This window comes from Nerophis ophidion, linkage group LG15 (genome assembly GCF_033978795.1).
Source record: "Nerophis ophidion isolate RoL-2023_Sa linkage group LG15, RoL_Noph_v1.0, whole genome shotgun sequence".
NCBI lineage: Eukaryota > Metazoa > Chordata > Actinopteri > Syngnathiformes > Syngnathidae > Nerophis > Nerophis ophidion.
This window is the reverse complement of record NC_084625.1, coordinates 16485963-16510822: the sequence shown is the minus strand read 5'-3', so window position 1 is coordinate 16510822 and position 24860 is coordinate 16485963. Positions and strand designations below refer to the sequence as shown.

At 42.2% G+C, this 24860-nt stretch overlaps 1 protein-coding gene across 1 annotated transcript in view; it reads left to right on the top strand.

Moving 5' to 3' along the window:
* The window catches only part of phex (phosphate regulating endopeptidase homolog, X-linked), a 27933-nt gene extending 3132 nt beyond the window's left edge, over positions 1–24801 (top strand). The window contains exons 3-23 of the mRNA XM_061921543.1: positions 2612–2668; positions 2744–2905; positions 2989–3072; positions 10616–10842; positions 11048–11116; positions 11190–11306; positions 12946–13029; positions 14377–14519; positions 14643–14736; positions 14822–14950; positions 17306–17407; positions 17473–17550; positions 17617–17720; positions 17799–17857; positions 18065–18119; positions 19456–19523; positions 19600–19730; positions 19841–19906; positions 19973–20077; positions 20158–20234; positions 23114–24801. Of these exons, the coding sequence (XP_061777527.1) occupies positions 2612–2668; positions 2744–2905; positions 2989–3072; positions 10616–10842; positions 11048–11116; positions 11190–11306; positions 12946–13029; positions 14377–14519; positions 14643–14736; positions 14822–14950; positions 17306–17407; positions 17473–17550; positions 17617–17720; positions 17799–17857; positions 18065–18119; positions 19456–19523; positions 19600–19730; positions 19841–19906; positions 19973–20077; positions 20158–20234; positions 23114–23216 (2114 nt within the window). The 3' untranslated portion in view covers positions 23217–24801. The remainder of the gene's footprint in view (positions 1–2611; positions 2669–2743; positions 2906–2988; positions 3073–10615; positions 10843–11047; positions 11117–11189; positions 11307–12945; positions 13030–14376; positions 14520–14642; positions 14737–14821; positions 14951–17305; positions 17408–17472; positions 17551–17616; positions 17721–17798; positions 17858–18064; positions 18120–19455; positions 19524–19599; positions 19731–19840; positions 19907–19972; positions 20078–20157; positions 20235–23113) is intronic.
* The last annotated feature ends 59 nt before the right edge of the window (positions 24802–24860 follow it).

The following is a 24860-nucleotide window of genomic DNA, read 5'->3' as shown; positions in this document are numbered from 1 at the left end:
AAATTTGTCCACTGGATGCCGCAATAGCAATTCTTTGTATCTTTGTAGATGATGCTACATATGTACAAAATAAAGGAATCAAGGAACATAATCAAACTACATCAATAACATACTGTTATTTGATTTTGATATACATTTTTTATCTTGATAGATTGAAAATGTACACCATTGAGTTGACTGATAAACAATATCACATCATTTATGAATAACGACAAAAAAAGATGGAATAATTTTAACCGCAACATGTAAGTGTAAAAAAAACCCAACAACATTATGATTTGTATATTTTCAGAATGTGCTTGTTCTATTTTTAAACAAAACAATCCGAAGTTGTCTTTATTTTTAAGTTATCCTGCAGTGATTTTACCAGTTCGGGAGTAGGTTTTTCTCCATGTGGCCCCCTATCTGAAATGAGTTTGACACCCCTGGGTTAAACCGTTTCTCTTCCTACTCCTTTTCAAACATGTTAAATCGAGCAAATGTGAAAAACAAAACAAAAACATTACTATTTATATCAGTTTTTAGTGTGTTTTTTGCTACAATAAAATCTTTATTCCAAGGAAAAATAATAAAAAGAATAAGCTAAAAAAAAAGCCAACTAGAAAGTTAGCGGTTCTTGAGGCTCAGAGCTAAGTTTTTGAATTTGTAAATATAATCAAATAAAGTTCCTTTAAATCAGGGGTCTTTGAAGTTTTCCAGGCAAAGGACCCCCAAACGGATGGAGAGCTGGAGCGGGCACCCCCTACTTATATATCCTGTATAAAATCGGGTTTTGAATTAAACCAGTCCAATGTGCCATACTAAGATATTCAAATAATTTTATAGCGGCGCTAATAGCTAACTGGCAACTAACGCAGTCATCGCTAGCTGAACCTTGGTGTGCTAATCACTAACTTAAGGGCTTGATAGAATACATTAAATGTATGCGTTTTGGTGTCATTTGATATATTATTAATGACAATCATTTATTTCAATACACATTTACATATTTGGTATATGAAAGAAAACTAAGTATGCATTTTTGTGCGTCTTGAGTCAAAGTAGGTGCAGCCTCCTGCCAATGTCCAAAATCCGGCCCATGGAAGTCCCAATTAAAAAAATAAAAAAAAAGTTAAATTTTTTAAATTTCATTATTATTATTTTTTATATGATTTTATTTTTTATTATTATTATTATTTTTAAATCTGTCCTTTCTAATCCATTTTCTACCGCTTGTTACTCTCGGTGTCTCGGAGCCGCTCAGGCAAATCATATTGTCTAAAAATGCATTTCCAATATGGTAATGTGACATCATCGGCAAAGTGTGCGCTCTTTCAGTCAATTAGTGCGTGACAAATTATATATACGTGTGTGTATGTATGTATATATATATATATATATATATATATATATATATATATATATCCCTGCGCACTAATTGACTAGTGTGCGAGGAATATATTGTTTGTTTGTTTGTATGTAAATATATATATATATAAATATATATATATATATATATATATATATATATATACTAGTCAATTAGTGCTTAAGGAATATATATGTGTATGTGTGTGCGAGCCTGCCCGACACTGCGGTGGGATGATGTCATGTTATCGATGAGGTAAATGCATTTTTAGACAATATGATTTGCCTGAGCGGCTAGGAGACCCCGAGAGTAACAAGCGGTAGAAAATGTATTAGAAAGAACAGATTTTGAAAAATAATTATTAAAAAATTTTTTTTTTTAAATGTACTTGGGATTTTTCGCGGGCCGGATTTTGGATGTGGGCAGGCCTGCGGGCCTTAATTTGGGGACCGCTGTTTTAGCCTTTTTGTTAGCCTATTTCCTAACAAATGACACAATGGTGTCACACTACCACCATATATAAATAATATTACGAACAACATTGTTTCAAATAATTAAAGGCTACTCTTTTTTTCTTAAATGTAATATAGTTGACTATTGTTGTTATTCATGATCATATTTATAAGCACAGTATTATTTGGTAGTCCCTTGGCAACTGAAAATGCAGTTTAAATTCTGTGCAAAAACACGAAGTATACTAATCTGTAATACTGCAGTTTTCAATAATGTTATTTTTTTTTCATAGTCTGATATCGAATTTCTGAAATATAATTTATTTCTTTAAAAAAAAAATTACGGTACTTACCAAAAACCAATCCTTTCAGCAAATAGATAAGCTCTATAATACATTTAAAATGACCTTGTTCAGTTCAGTTCAGTTTCAGTTTATTTCGAACTTGCAAATGATCCAATTTAATGCATCACATATTTTCAGTTGTTTTATTACAGCAAGTCCAAAAAGGAGTAGGAAGAAGCTGAGCTTATTTAATCCTACCCCTTTTCATACCATAGCAATTTTATCCCACTTCCTTGTTCTCTGTAACAGAACAGTGAATAAATAATGAATAAATAATGTACCATAGTAAGTAAACAAAATAAATACACAAATAATCTTTATTTATTGTTGATGAGTACAAAATTCCACATGCGAGCAAACATTTTTTTTTGCTTTGGCTGACAAAACCACACTTTTGACCAGAAGAGGGCAGCACATCATCATAAGGGTGTTTATTTGATGGAAAAAGGATATTTCTCTCCTCTCAGTTTCCCAAAGAAGCAAGCATCAGGAGTTCTGTTTGACTCCAGAATGCATTGAAGCAGGTAAGAGCAACATCATGTAACTTTTCCTCGCTGCTTATAAGGGGTCATTTTTCCCAATGGTCTCCTGATATGTAGCGGGATCTATTCTAAGTAAAATGGATCAGACGGTCGATCCCTGCGAAGATTTCTACACCTTCTCTTGTGGCGGCTGGCTGAAGGACAACCCCATCCCTGAGGACTCGTCGGCGTACGGGATCTACCCATGGCTGAGGCAGCATGTTGACATGCGGCTCAAAGGTACTACCAGGTCTTCACTGTCACGTATATACGAGTGATTATTGAAGAGTCCGATAACGGTTGCATCTTCTTAATGGCTCCAGAGTTACTTGAAGCACCGACTGACGCAAATGAGCTGGAGGCCGTGACCAAGGCCAAGGTCCTCTACCGGTCGTGCATGAACGAGTGTGAGTACAACACTAACGCATGAGTTAGTCATCCTCAACTGCCTCAGTTGAGTCCATGTAATACCTTTAAATTATCACAAAGTTTACTTTTAACTCTTCAATATCCTTTATTTAACCAGGTAAAAACTCATTGAGATTTAAAACTCATTTTCGAAGGGTGACCCGGACAATAGGGCATCAACATAAAAGTTACAGAAATACATAAAAAAAACAAAGGATAAAAACAGCAGTCACGCACCACAATTAAAGATAAATTACTTACATATATATCCATCCATCGTCTTCCGCTTATCAGAGGTCGGGTTGCGGGGGCAGGAGCCTAAGCAGGGAAGCCCAGACTCTCCTTTCCCCAGCCACTTCATCCAGCTCTTTCCGGGGAATCCCGAGGTGTTCCCAGGCCAGCCGGGAGACATAGTCTTCGCAACGTGTCCTGGGTCTTCCCCGTGGCCTCCTACCGGTCGGACGTGCCCGAAACCCCTCCTTAGGGAGGCGTTCGGGTGGCATCCTGACCAGATGCCCGAACCACCTCATATGGCTCCTCCTGGATGACAGAACTTCTTACCCTATCTCTAAGGGAGAGCCCCGCCACCCGGCGGAGGAATCTCATTTCGGCTGCTTGTACCTGTGATCTTGTCCGGTCATAACCCAATACTCATGACCATAGGTGAGGATGGGAATGTAGATCGACCAGTAAATTGAGAGCTTTGCCTTCCGGCTCAGCTCCTTCTTCACCACAACGGATCGATACAGCGTCCGCATTTCTGCACTGATCCGCCTGTCGATCTCACGATCCACTCTTCCCTCATTGAAATTATTTTTTTTAATCCTGGCTCAGTGTGACGCCAGTCCAGGCAGGTGGCTCGCATATAAACGTAGAACATTTGCATTCAAAAACAGCTCACAAACAAATGGCTCAAAACTGCAAATCAGTCTTTGGAGTTAGTACACTTGAAGGAGCCGTTTAAAAGACTCCACTCGTTCGTGAACATCAAATCTCTAATCTTTCGGATTTAACCCTAGATCCATCGTAAGGAGTTCATATATATATATGTATATATATATATATATATATATATATATATATATATATATATATATATATATAAACAATCTTTTTCTGATTTTGTTTTACAAAAAACAGAAAAAAAATGAGTACAAAATGACAAGTTTGGAATGACAGCTTTGACTAGGTCAACAATTAATAACATTGACCTCTATGCATTATTCATTTTAGAGGTAATGATTTTGTCATGACCATGCCTTGTTTTGGTTTTGTGGTGGTTCTTCCTATTTTTAGTGTTTAGTTCCTGTCCAGCGCTATTAATGTCTAGTTTCCACTTCCTGTTTCTTGTCTTTGCAGCACCTTTACATTGTACGCCAGCTCACCTGCTCTTGTTTAGTACTCAAGTCTCTTTAGGTTTGCTTTTCGTATGTTTGTTTGGTGACGGCCGTTAGTCTGCTTTGTAGTTGCATAGCTTGTTCCCTATTTTTCCTGCGCACTCCCAACTGCACTGGTTTTTGTTTTTTATAAATTGAATACCTTTTACCTGCACGCTGTCTCCTGCTGTGCTATGCAGCTTGGAATCACGACAACTACCATGCGCATGCGTCAGATTTTTAAAAACGTTTTACAACATTCTCTCCCAAATACACTTAATGTTGACTTATTTTGTATTCATGTGACTCTCTTTGATAAATATTCCATTATATTTGGGAGGAATTTTATTTGAACGGTACAAAGAAACATAATGTATTTTATTTTGGTAAACCACATGTGCTTTATTGTGAAGAGGACTCAATAGCATGTTTCAGTCAGTGTGTGTCCTTTTGCTGCATTGTAGATTGTCAAGAAAAAAAAAAGTGAACCTTTAAGGTAGGGCTGGGCGATATTGCCTTTTTTTAATATCGCGATATTTTTAGGCCATATCGCGATATACGATATATATTGCGATATTTTGCCTTGGCCTTGAATCAACACTTGATGCATATAATCACAGCAGTATGATGATTCTATGTGTCTACATTAAAACGTTCTTCTTCATACTGCATTCATATACGGTACTTTTAAACTTTCATGCAGAGAGGGAAATCACAACTAAGTCAATTGACCAAAAGTGTATTTATTAAAGTTATTAAGCAATGGCACAAACATTCAAGTCATTTCCAAAACATAAAATGCAAGACTGTCAGAGACGTTTTGAGTGTCAAATAAAAATGAGATGCATAATAGGAAATCAAATAGTATTCGTCCTTTTCTATGTGGTAGGTTACGACGAACGTTATGAAATTCTCTTCATTCTCTAGCGAGTGACTATTCAAATGATGCTACATATTAGCAGTAATCCTACTTTTTATAGCAACCCCCCCCCACACTTGACAAATTACGGTTGTCTGTTCGACATATTCCCACTAGAAACCGAACCACAGGCCGACCATGGACCCCCTGTTGTTTTTATTGGGAATTAAGTCTTCCTTCATTTGTTACCAGATCCGCACCTTCTTTGTCTCGTACGGCTATGTTAGCAGCTAACGTTAGCCACGCCGCTTCCTCTCTGCTGGGCAAGGGCGTGTACGTGACGACGACTTGACAGTTGTGACGTATGTAAGAATGTGCGCCTGCTTGTCTGTGAGGAGAGTCAGGAAAGAGTGAGAAGAGCGTGAATGCCAGCATCTAAAGCAACTGCATGAGAACGTATACTTGAATATTACGATAGTCATTTTCTATATCGCACAGAGACAAACCCGCGATATATCGTATATATCGATATATTGCCCAGCCCTACTTTAAGGTTCCACCAAAGACTAAAGGCCTCTGTCCTTAGTGGGAAACTTTTACTCCGCTCACTCTATCGTATTTTCTGGACTATAGGGCGCACCGGATTATAAAGCGCTCTGCCAATGAGTGGGTTTATTCAGGTCTTTTTTTCACACAAAAGGTGCACCGGATTATATGGCGCATTAAAGGAGTCATATTATGATTTTTTTTCTAAATGGAAAACACTTCCTTATGATCTACATAACATGTAATGGTGGTTCTTTGCTCAAAATGTTGCATAGATTATGTTTTACGGATCATCTTCAAGCCGCTTTCTGACAGTTGCTTCAGGATGTGCCGTTTTGTGGGCGGTTTTATTTACGTGACTCACCTTCGACAGCGTCTTTTCTCCGTCACCTTTGTTGTAGCGGTGTAGCGTGCAAGGACGGGAGTGGAAAAAGTGTCGAAAGATGAAGCTAACTGTTTTGATGAAATTCAGACTTCAATCAATAACGGAGGAGCATCTCCTCATCCGTGGCTCACTTGTGCAACAACGCCGGATATGTCCCGTGAAAAACAGTCCGACCGGAATTCTCTAATAACTAAAGTTCCGTGGGTGAATAATGTAAACTCACTACACCGGTATGTTTTAGCACTTTCATAATAAGTTTACTGACAGATATAAGTTAGAACTTTACACTTCTTTATATTAGAAATGGCAATAGCAGAGGATGAATGTCCCATATCAAGAAGATAGTGAAAAATAAGAAGCATATCGACTACGGTGTCGACAAGGACTACAAAGGCGGACTTGCACAAATTTTTTTAGGACTTATGCAGATTTCAAATACACATCATCAGGTACCAGAAGGTAAGGAAAGTTGGTTTTGCATAATATTGTGAAACAAAACGCCAGATAATAAGTCTGCTATTGGGTGCCATTTTGCGGTCCATATACACACATCCATCCATCCATCCATCCATCATCTTCCGCTTATCCGAGGTCGGGTCGCGGGGGCAGCAGCCTAAGCAGGGAAGCCCAGACTTCCCTATCTCCAGCCACTTCGTCTAGCTCTTCCCGGGGGATCCCGAGGCGTTCCCAGGCCAGCCGGGAGACATAGTCTTTCCAACGTGTCCTGGGTCTTCCCCGTGGCCTCCTACCAGCTGGACGTGCCCTAAACACATCCCTAGGGAGGCGTTCGGGTGGCATCCTGACCAGATGCCCGAACCACCTCATCTGGCTCCTCTCGATGTGGAGGAGCAGCGGCTTTACGTTGAGCTCCTCCCGGATGGCAGAGCTTCTCACCCTATCTCTAAGGGAGAGCCCCGCCACCCGGCGGAGGAAACTCATTTCGGCCGCTTGTACCCGTGATCTTATCCTTTCGGTCATGACCCAAAGCTCATGACCATAGGTGAGGATGGGAACGTAGATCGACCGGTAAATTGAGAGCTTTGCCTTCCGGCTCAGCTCCTTCTTCACCACAACGGATCGATACAACGTCCGCATTACTGAAGACGCCGCACCGATCCGCCTGTCGATCTCACGATCCACTCTTCCCCCACTCGTGAACAAGACTCCTAGGTACTTGAACTCCTCCACTTGGGGCAGGGTCTCCTCCCCAACCCGGAGATGGCACTCCACCCTTTTCCGGGCGAGAACCATGGACTCGGACTTGGAGGTGCTGATTCTCATTCCGGTCGCTTCACACTCGGCTGCGAACCGATCCAGTGAGAGCTGAAGATCCCGGCCAGATGAAGCCATCAGGACTACATCATCGGCAAAAAGCAGAGACCTAATCCCGTGGCCACCAAACCGGAACCCCTCAACGCCTTGACTGCGCCTAGAAATTCTGTCCATAAAAGTTATGAACAGAATCGGTGACAAAGGACAGCCTTGGCGGAGTCCAACCTTCACTGGAAACGTGTCCGACTTACTGCCAGCAATGCGGACCAAGCTCTGACACTGATCATACAGGGAGCGGACTGCCACAATAAGACATTCCGATACCCCATACTCTCTGAGCACTCCCCACAGGACTTCCCGAGGGACACGGTCGAATGCCTTCTCCAAGTCCACAAAGCACATGTAGACTGGTTGGGCAAACTCCCATGCACCCTCAAGAACCCTGCCGAGAGTATAGAGCTGGTCCACAGTTCCACGACCAGGACGAAAACCACACTGTTCCTCCTGAATCCGAGGTTCGACTATCCGGCGAAGCCTCCTCTCCAGTACACCTGAATAAACCTTACCGGGAAGGCTGAGGAGTGTGATCCCACGATAGTTGGAACACACCCTCCGGTCCCCCTTCTTAAAGAGAGGGACCACCACCCCGGTCTGCCAATCCAGAGGTACCGCCCCCGATGTCCACGCGATGCTGCAGAGTCTTGTCAACCAAGACAGCCCCACAGCATCCAGAGCCTTAAGGAACTCCGGGCGGATCTCATCCACCCCCGGGGCCCTGCCGCCGAGGAGCTTTTTAACTACCTCAGCGACCTCAGCCCCAGAAATAGGAGAGTCCACTACAGATTCCCCAGGCACCGCTTCCTCAAAGAAAGACGTGTTGGTGGGATTGAGGAGGTCTTCGAAGTATTCCCTCCACCGATCCACAACATCCGCAGTCGAAGTCAGCAGAACACCATCCGCACCATACACGGTGTTGATAGTGCACTGCTTCCCCTTCCTGAGGCGCCGTATGGTGGTCCAGAATCGCTTCGAAGCCGTCCGGAAGTCGTTTTCCATGGCTTCCCCGAACTCTTCCCATGTCCGAGTTTTTGCCTCCGCGACCGCTAAAGCTGCACACCGCTTGGCCCGTCGGTACCCGTCCACTGCCTCCGGAGTCCTATGAGCCAAAAGAACCCGATAGGACTCCTTCTTCAGCTTGACGGCATCCCTCACTGCTGGTGTCCACCAACGGGTTCTGGGATTACCGCCACGACAGGCACCAACAACCTTGCGGCCACAGCTCCAATCAGCCGCCTCGACAATAGAGGTTCGGAACATGGTCCACTCGGACTCAATGTCCCGCACCTCCCTCGTGACATGTTCAAAGTTCTCCCGGAGGTGTGAATTGAAACTCTCTCTGACAGGAGACTCTGCCAGACGTTCCCAGCAGACCCTCACAATGCGCTTGGGCCTGCCAGGTCTGTCCGGCATCCTCCCCCACCATCGCAGCCAACTCACCACCAGGTGGTGATCGGTAGAAAGCTCCGCCCCTCTCTTCACCCGAGTGTCCAAAACATAAGGCCGCAAATCCGATGACACAACTACAAAGTCGATCATGGAACTGCGGCCTAGGGTGTCCTGGTGCCAAGTGCACATATGGACACCCTTATGTTTGAACATGGTGTTTGTTATCGACAAACTGTGACGAGCACAAAAGTCCAATAACAAAACACCACTCGGGTTTAGATCCGGGCGACCATTCTTCCCAATCCCGCCTCTCCAGGTTTCACTGTCGTTGCCAACATGAGCGTTGAAGTCTCCCAGTAGGACAAGGGAATCACCCGGAGGAGCACTTTCCAGTACTCCCTCGAGTGTACCCAAAAAGGGTGGGTATTCTGAACTGCTGTTTGGTGCGTAAGCACAAACAACAGTCAGGACCCGTCCCCCCACCCGAAGGCGAAGGGAAGCTACCCTCTCGTCCACTGGGTTGAACTCAAACGTACAGGCTTTGAGCCGGGGGGCAACCAGAATTGCCACCCCAGCCCGTCGCCTCTCACTGCCGGCAACGCCAGAGTGGAAGAGGGTCCAGTCCCTCTGGAGAGAACTGGTTCCAGAGCCCTTGCTGTGCGTCGAGGTGAGTCCGACTATATCCAGCCGGAACTTCTCTACCTCGCGCACTAGCTCAGGCTCCTTCCCCCCCAGTGAGGTGACGTTCCACGTCCCAAGAGCTAGCTTCTGTAGCCGAGGATCGGACCGCCAAGTGCCCTGCCTTCGGCTGCCGCCCAGCTCACAATGCACCCGACCTCTATGGCCCCTCCTATGAGTGGTGAGCCCATTGGAGGGATGACCCACGTTGCCTCTTCGGGCTGTGCCCGGCCGGGCCCCATGGGAACAGGCCCGACCACCAGGCGCTCGCCATCGTGCCCCAACTCCGGGCCTGGCTCCAGAGCGGGGCCCCGGTGACCCACGTCCGGGCGAGGGAAATCTGGGTTCATTTCGTTGTAATTCCATAGAAGTCTTTGAGCTGCTCTTTGTCTGATCACTCACCTAGGACCTGTTTGTCTTGGGAGACCCTACCAGGGGGCATGAAAACCCCCAGACAACATAGCTCCTAGGATCATTGGGACACGCAAACTCCTCTACCACGGTAAGGTAGCAGCTCAGAGAGGAGGATATACACACACCATAGTAATACTCGTATCTCTGACTACGGTAGCCGTAATGAGCCGACAATTCATGAAGCGGTGCGGCTTCAAAGTCATACTAAAACCTTTTGACAGATTTTTGAGTGCCATTTGTAACGTTCTTTATTTTCATTGGAACATTTAAAGTTTTGGTGTTGTTTACTGGCGTCATATTGCAGTCTACACGTATCTAAAATTGCTTCGAGGTCGGTAAGCACAACCAGAATTATTCGACACATTAGGCGCACCAGGTTATAAGGCACACTATCGATTTTTGAAAATGAAAGGATTTAAAATCCGCCTTATAGTCCGAAAAATACGGTATATACTGTATGTATATATATATATATACATATAAAAAAAAAAAGGAACCAAATCCTGGGTGGCTGCATTTAAATGTGGGTCATTTTATATTTTTCTCTTCTGCGTCTCTTCCTTTAGCGTTACTAGAAGACATGGACGCCAAGCCCATGCTGAGGACACTCAAGAAGCCCGAGTTTCGCTGGCCTGTGGTGGGGGACGGCCTCGGTGGTGACTTCCAGTGGTCCGAAAAGGAGTGGAACCTGCTGAGGACTCTGGCGAAGATGAGGAACCAGCACAGCAAGAGTGTCCTGATCCGCCTCTACGTGTCCCCCGATGACAAGAACTCCTCCAAATACGTCATCAAGGTGAGGCTTCCGAGCTACCGCGTCCTTGCACTACACAATAATAGACAGGTGCATCCTGGGAGTTTTTGCCTTCACACTCCCTCAGGATGCTTCACATGTGCACTCATACGTGTCATGTCTGCCTGTGATGGACTTGTCAGGTTTTTTTTGTGTGGCTTTTTTCACGCTCACTGAGCAGAACGTTGTGCCGTGTGTCTTCATGCAGCTGGATCAGGCTTCCTTGTCTTTGCCCTCCAGGGAGGACTACACCACCAACTCCTCCGCTGCCCAGACGGTGACTTTCTGCTACTGTCTTTCACAATTGATTCATGCAAACACTAAACTATGTTGTGTCTCTGTCTGGGTAGTATCGGGCAGCTTTACTAAGTCTCATGGTGGACACGGCCGTCATGTTGGGAGCTCCAGAGGAAGCGGCGAGGGTCCAGATGGAAAAAGCATTGGACTTTGAAACCAAACTGGCTCATGTAAGTACAAAACCCCAAAACCAGGGAACTTGGCATGTTGTGTAAATGGTAAATGAAAACAGAATACAATGATTCGCAAATCCTTTTCAACCTATATTCAATTGAATGGACTGCAAAGACAAGATACTCCATGTTCGAACTGGTAAACTATATCATGTTATTAGCTCATTTGGAATTTGACGCCTGCAACTTCTTTCAAAAAAGCTAGCACAAGTGGCAAAAAAGCCTAAGAAAGTTGAGGAATGCTCATCAAACACTCATTTGGAACATCCCACAGGTGAACAGGCTAATTGGGAACAGGTGGGTGCCATGATTGGGTATAAAAAACGCTCGGTCATTCACAATCAAGGACGGTGCGAGGGTCATCATTTTGTGAACAAATGCGTGAGCAAATTGTCCAACAATTTAAGAACAACATTTATCAACGAGCTATTGCAAGAAGTTTAGGGATTTCACCATCTATGGTCGGTAGTAACATCAAAAGGTTCAGAGAATCCAGAGAAATCATGCACATAAGCAATGTCTGTGACCTTTGATCCCTCAGGGGGTACTGCATCAAAAAGTGACATCAGTGTGTAAAGAATATCACCACATGGGCTACGGATCACTTCAGAAAACCACTGTCAATAACTACAGTTTGTCGCTACGTTTGTAAGTGCAAGTTAAAACTCTACTATGCAAAGCCAAAGCCATTTATCAACAACACCCAGAAATGCCGCCAGCTTCGCTCGGCCCGAGCTCATCTAAGATGAACTGATGCAAAGTGGAAAAGTGTTCTGTGGTCTGACGAGTCCACATTTCAAATTGTTTTTTGGAAACTGTGGACGTCGTGTCCTCCGGACCAAAGAGGAAAAAAAACATCCGGACTGTTATAGGCACAAATTTCAAAAGTTAGCATCTATGATGGTATGGGGGTGTATTAGTGCCCAAGGCATGGGTAACTTATACATCTGTGAAGGCACCATTAACGTTGAAAGGTGCATACAGGTTTTGGAGCAACATATGTTGCCATCCAAGCAACGTTAACGCCCTTGCTTATTTCAGCAAGATAATGCTAAGCCACATTCTGCACGTGTTACAACAGCGTGGATTCGTAGTAAAAAAGTGCAGGTACTAGACTGGCATGCCTGCAGTCAACACCTGTCTCCCATTGAAAATGTGTGGCCCATTATGAAGCCTAAAATACCACAAGAGAGACACCGGACTGTTGAACAACTTAAGCTATACGTCAAACAAGAATGGGAAATACTTCCACCTGAGAAACTTCAAAAATTGGTCTCCTTAGTTCCCAAACGTTTACTGAGTGTTGTTAAAACGAAAGGCCAATACAACACAGCGGTAAAAATGCCCCTGTTCCAACTTTTTTGCAATGTGTTGCTGCCATTGAAATCTAAGTTAAAGATTATTTGAAAAAAAAAAAAAAAAAATTAAGTTTCTTAATTCGAACTTTGAATATTCTGCCTTTGCAGTCTATTCAATGGAATATAAGTTGAAAAGGATTTTCAAATCATTGTATCCTGTTTTTATTCACGATTTACACAACGTGCCAATTTCACTGGTTTTGAATTTTGTAAATAATAAAACAAGTCAATGAGATTTGGACTCATACTGCACGATGTTTTTCATTTTGCTCCTGCAGATTGTGATTCCCTATGAGAACCGCACTAGTGAGAACATGTACAACAGGTACACACTGTCCAGGCTGCAGCGGCACATACCACAGGTATAAACAAACACTTTATTGTAATACAGTCATCGACAAGTAGTTTGGGAGTGCCTCGGTGTAAATTTTGTACTTAAATAACTTTGCTGCTTCATTCAACCGCAAAAAAAATGTGCTTATTTTTTCAGTGAGTTAACAAACACGTCAAATGTTTCCTTAAATATCGAGTGAAACACGGAATACATATCACTGCCAAGACTTTGGCAATGATTATAGTCTAGGATGCTACAGTGATATTGTAAATATGTACAAACATAGTTTGTTTGGTCTGTTAGCCACAAGCAAGTTGATTTTAGGCTCACTGGAAGATTTTTGTACCTTTTGCAACAAATAGTCACCACAATATGCTCTGTTTTTATTATTATTATAATTATTATCATTTAGCATAGCATCATTATTATCATATATATTTGTAAAATCATTTCTATGTCACATACTACTGTTTATCCATACAATTTATTTTATAATCATTTTATTTATTAAAAGCAATATAATTTTACTATTATTATTTTGTATTACTTTATAATCATTTTTATTTTTAATGCTATCGTTTAAATTATTATATTACTGTTTATCTAGATTGATCAAATTATACATGTTGTATTTTGTTTAGTATATTTTAACTGAATATTATTATTATTATTATTTAGCACTATTGTTAATAATGATGTTTTTAATTTTAATATTATTTAAATGTATTATATTACTGTTTATCTAAATGTATCTAAATATTAATATTATTAATAATTAAATATTGTTTATGTTAGTATTATTTTCTATTATTATTATATTTTAATATGACGATTTTTAATATGTCCATGTATTATTATAACACTGTTAATCTGGATTCATATAACTATTATACATTTTGTATTTAATTGAATATTGTTTATCACCAGTATAATTTTGTTTGAATACTGTTTAATTTATATAATATTATTAGGCTTATATTAAGATTTGGGAATTTATTTTACATTTACATTTTGTATTCATATTACATGCAATATAACTGAGTCCCCTCCTCCTCCACTGTCCATTATTATTGTTGTAGTGCCTTTTCCTGAAGCAACTTTCTTCCAGCGCCTGAATGGCTAAATGTTATGATTATTATCAAGAATTATGCATTTGACAGCTTAGGAATGCGTTTTAATGTACAACTCATGTCTTATTATGAAAGAATTGGACTTACCCTAAAGCAAACAACAAAACTAGCAGCTATAATTGTATTTTTCAATGCTCAGCTGCCAATTAACGGGTGACATCCTTTTTTTGTGTTCAGTAATTAAGCTACTGTGACATGCGCCATCAACAAACACAAGTTAATTATCTTGTGTCCTTCAAACGCAGTTGGACTGGTTAGGCTTCGTCAAGTCTGTGGTGGAGTCCGACAACGACCCGACTCGCTCCATCTTCTCCTCAGAGCCCGTCATTGTACGAGTGCCGCAGTACTTCAGGGACCTTGTCATGCTCATTAACGCCACAGACGCCAGGCACGCACGCACGCACACACACGCACACATACACACAGACAAAGGCTGGAGGTCTCCTGTCTCTCTTTATCACCAGTAATGAGATTATATGTAGCCATGTAATCAATGTCTTTCCTCCTGCAGGACTGTCGCTAACTACGTGCAGTGGAGAACTGTTTTTTCCAGGATCACTACCCTCAGCCGCCGGTTCCTCTACAGATACCTGGACTTTGCCAGGGTCAGCACACATGCACACACCTTGCAATCCTTTTTGTTATTAAAGCAGAGAGTACATTTTGTCTCTAACATCCCTTTATCATCAGGTAACCACAGGAACCACGTCTCTGACCCCACGCTGGGACAAGTGCGTCAACTATGTGGAGAACACGCTCATCTACGCCACTGGCCGCCTCTTTGTCGACACCCACTTCCAGGAGGACAAGAAACACATGGTAAACGGCCGATGAGGACATGCAGTATGCATATCTGATGAAAGGAAACATAGTTTGCTTTAGAGTAGTCAGTGTCAGGGGTGTAGCACCAAAATCTGGGCCACCCTACACAAGACCCCTAATATATTTCCTGAATTTGGTTAAAACACATATACAAACTTTGATTAGGTTTATGGCATGAAAAGATGAGATTAACAAAAGTATTTGGCCACCTGCCTTGACTCACATAGGAACTTGAAGTGCCATCCCATCCCTCACCCATAGGGTTCAATATGATGTTGGTGCAGGCCAGTCAAGTTCATCCACACCAGACTCTGCCCTCCATGTCTTTATTAACCTTGCTTTGTGCACTGGTGCACAGTCATGTTGCAAGAGGAAAGGGCCCGCTCCAAACGGTTCCCACAAGGTTGGGAGCATGGAATTGTCCAACATTTTTTGGTATCCTGGAGCATTCAGACTTCCTTTCACTGGAACTAAGGGGCCTTAAAGACCTACTGAAATGAGTTTTTCTTATTTAAACGGGGATAGCAGGTCCATTCTATGTGTCATACTTGATCATTTCGCGATATTGCCATATTTTTGCTGTAGGGTTTAGCAGAGAACATCCACGATAAAGTTTGCAACTGGATAAAAGCCCTGCCTCTACCGGAAGTCGCAGACGATGACGTCATATGTTGATGGCTCCTCATATATTCACATTGATTTTAATGGGAGCCTCCAACAAAAACAGCTCTTCACACCGAGAAAACGACAATTTCCCCATTAATTTGAGCGAGGATGAAAGATTCGTGTTTGAGGATATTGATAGTGACGGACCAGAAAAAAAAGAACAAAAAACGCGATTGCAATCGCGTTGCATTGAGACAGATTCATATGTTTTTAGAGACATTTACTAGGATAATTCTGGGAAATCCCTTATCTTTCTATTGTGTTGCTAGTGTATTTGTCAGTTTAACAGTACCTGATAGTCGGAGGTGTACGTCCACGGCCGTGTGTTGACGCACAGTGTCTCGGGGAAGTCGACGGCAGCTGTACGGGAGGCACAAGCTCAGCTGATATCCGGTAAGAGGCGACTTTTTAACCACAATTTTCTCACCGAAACCTGCTGGTTGACATTCGGTTGGGATCCATGTTCGCTGTGATACATAGTAAAGTTTCACGTCCGTGAATTTTAAACAAGGAATCACTGTGTGTTTGTGTCGCTAAAGGCTAAAGCTTCCCAACTCCGTCTTTCTACTTTGACTCCTCCAATATTAATTGAACAAATTGCAAAAGATTTAGCAACACAGATGTCCAAAATACTGTGTAATTATGCCGTTAAAGCAGACGACTTTTAGCTGTGTGTGTGTGCAGCGCTCATATTCATAACAGCACGCAACGTCACGCGTACACTTCATTACGCGACGTTTGCAAGAAAAAAGTCCCGGGAAATTTAAAATTGCAATTTAGTAAACTAAAAAGACCGTATTGACATGTGTTGCAATGTTAATATTTCATCATTGATATATAAACTATCAGACTGCGTGGTGGGTAGTAGTGGGTTTCAGTAGGCCTTTAAAAATGTTTAAAATTACACCAATTTAAATCCATTAGAAGGCATGGTTGTAAAAATCTAAAACACTTTCTCCACACGTATTCATGTTTGCCGCATTTTAGTGGCTCGATAATTCTGATAGATTACAAAACTTAAAAAATATTGTCGCGGAAGTAAACAAGGTAGGAGTCAAACTTTCACATACCATTTTATTCATTATCCATCCATCCATTTTCTACCGCTTATTCCCTTTCGGGGTCGCGGGGGGCGCTGGCGCCTATCTCAACATTATATATCCATTAAATTATTTATACATCAATCATATTAATATAATATGCACACACACACACACACACACACACACACACACACACACACACACACACACACACACACACACACATTTAGCCCAATACGGCCCCCAAGCCAAAAAATGTGGACACCCCAGTCTTGTTATTCTTAATTTGATTCACGCAACCTTATTATTGTTAAATAATGTTATAGTTATTGTATCTTTCACATTTATGGCATTGTTTTTATAAGTTACTTACAGAATTTTTTTTTAGAAGTTTTACAAAACCCCTGGGGCCCCCCACTCTCGCATCCACTTTACCCCTGGTCAGTGTCCAGCAGTGTACTTTTACTACACATTGAAAATGATTGGCACAAGTGAGTACTAAGACTACTCTTTTAAGCATAGCGGTGGTTGCATCATGTTCTGGGGTTGCAAACACTAGAGGGCTGCGGATCGTGTCCTTAAAAATTCTCAAGTACATCAAATTTATGGGCACCTTGACTATTTTCCGAACAAATCTCCTCAGATGGACGAGCTGATCGATGGCATTCGCTGGGCGTTCATCGACATGCTGGAGAAGGAGAACGAGTGGATGGACGAGGCGACCAAGACAAGGGCCGTGGAAAAGGTGACAAATATCAGTCCGACCTCTTCGGTCAGGTATGGTGTAACGTGAGAGCTGTCATCCCCCAGGCTCATGCAGTCCTGGCCAAAGTTGGCTACCCTGAGTTCATTCTGAACGACACCCACCTCAACGACGACTTAAGCCAGGTCGGTATGGCGACGTGCCTCCATCGTTGTCATCCATCCGTGTTAACGCCGCGGGCTCTTTTTCAGATAGACTTCAACGAGACGGACTACTATGGCAACGTGATGCAGACGCTAAAGTTCATCGCCCTGTCCGACGTGGCCTGGCTGCGTAAGAGAGTCCCACGGACAGAGTGAGCGCCTCTGCATTTGCATCACTTCCTGTCGTCCACTTCCTCTCACAGCATGACATTTGGATTTGTACGTTGCAGGTGGTTCACAAACCCTACGACAGTCAACGCCTTCTACAGCTCATCCACCAACCAGATTAGTACGATGGATTTCAGTTACTTTGTATTAGTTGCCTCCAAGTGATGCGTTCAAAGAATATGGGGATTATTACCGTCAGTGTTGCAACAACCTAAAACCTGCTCCTTTGCCAATAAAAACATACTTCTGCTTCAGGAAATTGAAAAAGCAAAAGCAGGAAATTGACTGTCATTGACGTCAGGTAAATATATTTGCATTTGCCTTCCAGGATTCCCTGCTGGTGAGCTTCAGAAACCTTTCTTTTGGGGTAAAGAGTATCCAAGGTCAGTATTAATGGCCATATTTGCTCTGGAATCAATTGAATCAATTTTGTTGATTTAACCAGGTGAAGACTCATTGAGATTAAAATATCTTTTTCAAGAGTGACCTGACAAAGAGGGCGACACAAACAAAGTTACAATAATAATTACAACAAAACAATACAACAGAACAACAGCAGGCATACCATTATTGATAATTCTGTAACAATTCATTTTAAAAGCAAGTACATTGCCCAAGAGAACTGGTTTCTCGATCTTTTAAAATGGACTTGAACTCCCCCAATGTGATTAATTCTGGTAGCCTCAGATCTTTCTGAGCTATTAAAATGTTTTACATGGGACAAACAATGATATTCTGCTATCTGTATTGATAAATATTTTAAGATATAGAAAATATTGCGCAGTGCAATCCAGATTTACAAACTTAACTGGTTCTTGAACAGAGTTCGTAAATCGAAAAGTTTGTATCGTGAAGCAAATTTCTCCAGAAGAAACAATGCATACATGAATAATGGGTTCCAGCCTCAACAAAACCATATTTCATCAATCAATCAATGTTTATTTATATAGGGCTAAATCACAACTGCCTCAAAGGGCTGCACAAACCACAACAACATCCTCGGTAGAGCCAACATAAGGACAAGGAAAAACTCACCCCAGTGGGACGTCGACCATGATGACTGAGAGAAACCTTGGAGAGGACCACATATGTGGGCAACCCCGTCCCCACCCTCCCCCCTAGGGGACTGAAAGCAATGGATGTTGATCGGATCTAACATGATATTGTGAAAGTCCAATCCATAGTAGATCTAACGTAACCGTGAGAATCAATATTTTAGTGAAGGATTTTTCACTTTGAAGACAATATAAAGTGCTATAAAATACTGTGTATCAAATATAACAAAGCCATCTCTCTATTAACAAGTCACAACAACGACAACAAGCAGGTGTCCTCTATATGCACTGCTCTGTATGCAAGGCTCTTTGGTGCCGTCACAAACGATCAGAAATCACAAAAATCTTTAACTTTAGCAACCGTATAGCTAAAGTAATAAAAATGTTCAAAAGTAAGCTCCACTTACAGTACATAAAGCTAATTTTGATTCTGATTAACATCAGCAAAATCCTCTTGTGCACACAAAGAAAGAGAGAAGAGATCCAGGGTAGGAGGGTTTGAGTATTCATGTGTGTGCGCTTTGGCATCTTTTTCTGGAAAAGTCTGTTGTCATTCACAGTTAAAACTTGCTGTGGCAGGAAGACTGCTTTCTCAATCTTTTCTATAGGTTGTATTCACCTGACGTCACGTCGGGCTCATTAAATAAGAACTCTTGTCTTGCAGGTCGCTGAGTTACGGCGCCATCGGGGTGATCGTCGGACACGAGTTGACGCACGGCTTTGACAACAACGGTAAACGCGGCAATCAAAGATGACCGTTGAACACTTGCATTGATGCGTACCTCTTTTTTTGGGATCAAATTTTAAGGTCGTAAATACGACAAGGATGGCAATTTGGACCAATGGTGGAGCAACTCGTCCGTAACGGCCTTCACCGACAAGACTCAGTGTATGGTGGAGCAGTACAACGACTATTATTGGGAGGAGGCGAAATTGAACGTAAGCGAATGCAACGTGAAAATAAACCATTTTCATTGCAGTATGTCGGCCATGTTTGTTGCGGGAGCTGCATGAGGATTTCCCGTTCTGATGGCGGTGGTATTGTGCAGGTGCGGGGCAAGAGGACGCTAGCGGAGAACATCGCAGACAACGGAGGAATAAGACAAGCTTTCAGGGTAGGATCAGCGTAGGCCAGCATTGCTTCGCAGGTTGAGATGAGCGTGTGTGGATTTTCGTGTTAGGCGTACCGACGGTGGGTGGACGAGAGCCGAGGTGGCACCGAGGAGCCTCTTCTGCCGGGAGTAGGACTCAACAACAACCAGCTGTTTTTCCTCGGCTACGCCCATGTAAGTGTGACTTCCCGCCTTGCGAGGGCGCTGTGTTGTATCAAATGTGGCCTAAAAGGGCCTGTGTGACGTGCTTGCAGGTCAGGTGTAACTCGTATAGACCGGAGGCGGCCAGGGACCAGATACAGAGTGGAGCCCACAGTCCACCCAAGTACAGGTAAGCACATTTCCCTCATCGTATACGTCAACAACAGTCATGTCCATGGAAAATAACTCGAAAATAATATACTACAGGGCAACCTGCAGAGGGTTTTGTTAGGTTGCCGCCTAAACAGGCTGTGGTACATATTGACAGAGGCATAAACATAAACGTTGGTGCCAGAGAGCTTTGTGTACATCACAGATTTCACCGCTTGGAAGAAACCTGCAGATGGCTCAGTTCATTCAGGACACTAGGTTTACTGCCTAGACGGGCTGCGGCAGACTTTAAAAATGGAAAGTAGAGGACGGCGCCAGGCCGTTTCTTAATTTATCTGCAGGTTGGCAGCAGCCTGCAGATGGCTCAGTTTATTCAGGACAGCAGGTTTACTGCCTAGACGGGCCGCGGCAGACTTTAAAAAAGGGAAGTAAAGGTTGGCACCAGATCGTTTTCTTAATTTATCTTCAGTTTGGCAGCAGCCTGCAGATGGCTCAGTTTATTCAGGACAGTAGGTTTTCTGCCTAGACGGGCCGCGGCAGACTTTAAAAAAGGGAAGTAAAGGTTGACACCAGATCGTTTCTTAATTTATCTTCAGTTTGGCAGCAGCCTGCAGATGGCTCAGTTTATTCAGGACAGTAGGTTTACTGCCTAGACGGGCCGCGGCAGACTTTAAAAAAGGGAAGTAAAGGTTGACACCAGATCGTTTCTTAATTTATCTTCAGTTTGGCAGCAGCCTGCAGATGGCTCAGTTTATTCAGGACAGTAGGTTTGCTGCCTAGACGGGCGGCGGCAGACTTTAAAAAAGGGAAGTAAAGCTTGGCGCCAGATCGTTTCTTAATTTACCTGCAGCTTTGCAGCAGCCTGCAGAGGGCACAGTTCAATCCGGCCCAACTAATTTGCCATCCAAACAGGCTTCAGCTATGAGGAATTTAATACAAATCTCCACTACTTAAAAGAAAGCTACAGAGGGCAGAGTTCATTCAGGCCCAACTAGTTTGCTGCCCAAACAGGCTGCAGCAAAGAGGAATTAAACTGAAACCTCCACTACTTTAAGTAGGGATTTTGCTACTTGGCAGCAACCTGCAGATGGCTCAGTTCATTCAGGACAGTAGGTTTGCTTACTAGACGGGCCGTGGCAGACTTTAAAAAAGGGAAATAAATGTGGGCGCCAGATCGTTTCTTAATTTACCTGCAGCTTGGCAACAGCCTGCAGAGGGCACAGTTCAATCAGACCCAAAAACTTTGCCACCCAAACATGCTGCAGCTATGAGGAATTTAACAAAAAAACCTCCACTACTTGGAAGCAACCTGCAGAGGGCAGAGTTCATTCAGGCCCAATCAGTCTGCTGCCCAAACAGGCTGCGGCAAAGAGGAATTCAACCGAAAGCTCCACTACTTTAAGTAGGGATTTCTCCACTTGGAAGCAACTTTCCAGATGGTGCAGTTCTTTTAAGATAAGAGGTTTGTTGCCTACATAGGCAGCAGTGAGAGGAAATATACAAACAGTTTGGTGCCAGATTGTGTGTCTTAATTTATCTGCAATGGATGCATTATAGATTATCTGACTTAGCAGCAACCACCAGATAGCACCGTTTATTAAGGCACAACAAGATTGCCGCCTGAAAGGACTGCAAAAGGGAGAAAATTAACAAAAAGTTAAGTGCCAGACTGTTTTGTCTTAATTTATCTGCAATTGAGACATCATGGATTCCTCCACTGAGAAGCAACCAGTAGATAGCGCATTTGATTTTGGCCCAACTAGCTTGCTGCCTTAACGGGCTGCAGAAAAGAAGAAATTGACAAAAAGGTTAGTGCAAAATTTTTTTATCTGAATTCATATACAATGGAGGCTTTATGGATTGCATGACTTTGGAGCAACCAGATAGCACTGTTTATTCAGGCCTAACTAGCTTGCCACCAAAACGGAATGCAGATAAAATGAAATTACTGATAAAAGTGTAAAGACTGTTTTGTCTTAATTTTTCTGTGATTGGGACATCATGGATTTCTCCACTGAGAAGCAAACAGTAGATGGTGTGTTGGATTTTGGCCCAAATAGCTTGCTGCCTTAACGGGCTGCAGAAAAGAGGAAATAAACAAAAAGGTTAGTGCTAGATTGTTTTAGCCTAATTTATCTACAATGGAGGCATTATGGATTACCTGACTTGGGAGCAACCTACCAGATAGCACCTTTTATTTAGGCCCATCTAGCTTGTCGCCTAAACGGGATGCAGAAGAGAGCAAATAATTTTTTTAAAGTTTCTTTATAGACTGTTTTGTCTTAGTTATCCACGATTGAGACATCATGGATATCTCCACTGAGAAGCAAACAGTAAATGGTGCGTGAGATTTCGGCCCAAGTAGTTTGCTGCCTTAACGGGCTGCAGAAAAGAGGAAATAAACAAAAAAGTTAGTGCAAGATTGTTTTGTCTTAATTTATCCACAATGGAGGCATTATGGGTTAACTGACTTGGGAGCAACCACCAAATAGCACTGTTTATTCTGGCCCAACTAACTTGCCGCCTAAGCGGGATGCGTAAGACAGGAAATAACAAAAAAGTTAGCCCTCGATTGTTTTGTCGTAATTTATCTACAATGGAGGCATTCTGCATTACCTGACTTGGGAGCAACCACCAGATAGCACCGTTTATTCAGGCCCAACTAACTTGCCGCCTAAACGGGATGCAGAAGAAAACAAATAAACATTAGACTGTTTTTTCCTAATTTATTTGCAATTAGGGCATCGTGGATTCCTCCAACTTAGAAGCAACCACAAGATGGCACTATTTATTCAGGCCCAACTCGCTTGCTGCTAAAGCGGCCTGCAGAAGAGCCAATTGTTGTATTTTGAATATGAAGACGTTTAAGTCTGAGCATCCTGACTCTCCCTGCTGCAGAGTGGTGGGAGCCATGAGCAACTTCCAGGAGTTCAGCAAGACTTTCAGCTGCCCCGAGTCATCGGTGATGAATAGAGGCACGCAGTCCTGCCGGGTGTGGTGACCCTCGTCCTCAGTCCCAACCGAGCTGTCCGAGTCGTCAGCTGACCGAGAGGCGCCCCAAGTGGAAGTGGAGGGAGCAGCGGCAGTTTGTCCGAGGGCATGTTTGGGTTTGTACAAGCGGAACGTTCTAGAGGTGGAACTTATTGCTGGGAACTTTGCTCACCTTGCATCACGGGAAGAAGCGTTGGATGATGGACAGTCTGATTGGAATAAACTATTTTCTCAGTGACACCACGATATAATAATGATAACTAATCTATTTTTAAACATTTTTGTATACATTGGGCCAATCAGTGTTTATGACCTACTCAGTGGCCTAGTGGTTAGAGTGTCCGCCCTGAGATCGGTAGGTTGTGGGTTCATACCCCAGCCGAATCATACCAAAGACTATAAAAAAATCGGACTCATTACCTCCCTGCTTGGCACTCAGCATCAAGGGTTGGAAATGGGGGTTAAATCACCATAAATGATTCCCGGGCGTGGCACCGCTGCTGCCCACTGCTCCCCTCACTTCCCAGGGGGCGATCAAGGGGATGGGTCAAATGCAGAGGACAAATTTCACCACACCTAGTGTGTGTGACAATCATTGGTACTTTAACTTAACTTTAACTTAACTCAAAAAGCCAAAATAGATCCACCATCCTTATAATAACACAATAAAACATTGGGATTTTTCTCAGTCAGCACAGAGATGCCATTATCGTAATGTAAAAGTGCTAATTAAATACAATAAAATGTATTATTCTGCTATGTCATTATTATAAGTATAATGTTACTAAAGTACACATTTATTGTCCCATTATTTTAGAGTGGGTGGTAAAAGTATCACCATTTTAAATTAATGTGATTACTTTTGAAATAAATCAAATACAGTCAAATATTTCAAATAAAATGTATTTAAACAAATTAAAATATTTTAATGCCATTTAACAAAGCACATCAAGATAATATTTGGAAAAAAATACAAATACGTTAACATTAATTAAAAATATCAAAATATGAACAATGTTACTAAAGTGCAAAGGTCTTGTCTCATCATTATTGGGTTGGTGTTAAAATGTTATTAAAATAAAATATTTTAATTTACATTATTAATTGTTTATTATTATATAGTAACAATACATACGATTAATGTCACTCAATAAAATTCATAATGCCAATACACTAATTGTTTTTCCTGATATTTACAGTGAATGAAGTTATTTTACCAAAAGCAGCTATTATAATGTAATTTAAACAACATTACTTATAATTATATTTGATAACAAAAAATACAAATAATGTCAAATAAATTCTAAACAATAAATGTATATTGTAAATTACAAATATATAAACAGCAATAAAATAATATTGAAATATGTTTCAACGTCATAAAACTTCACATTGGGTGTGGTTGTATACACTACTTATTATTACAAAAATTATTCTGAAACTACAGCTCACATGTAGTTAGTTGTTGCCATAGCAACTGTTTCAGCAGCCCTAAAGCTGATGTTCAGTAAGTGTATGAACTCAAAACACAAATCACAGACATTTTATGAATGATTTGATCCACAGTCTTATTAAAGTCTGAATGAAACCATGGACTCACGAGCCACCGTGGTTATTGATGTGTTGCCTCTCTTTCACGGATGCCAGCCGTTGC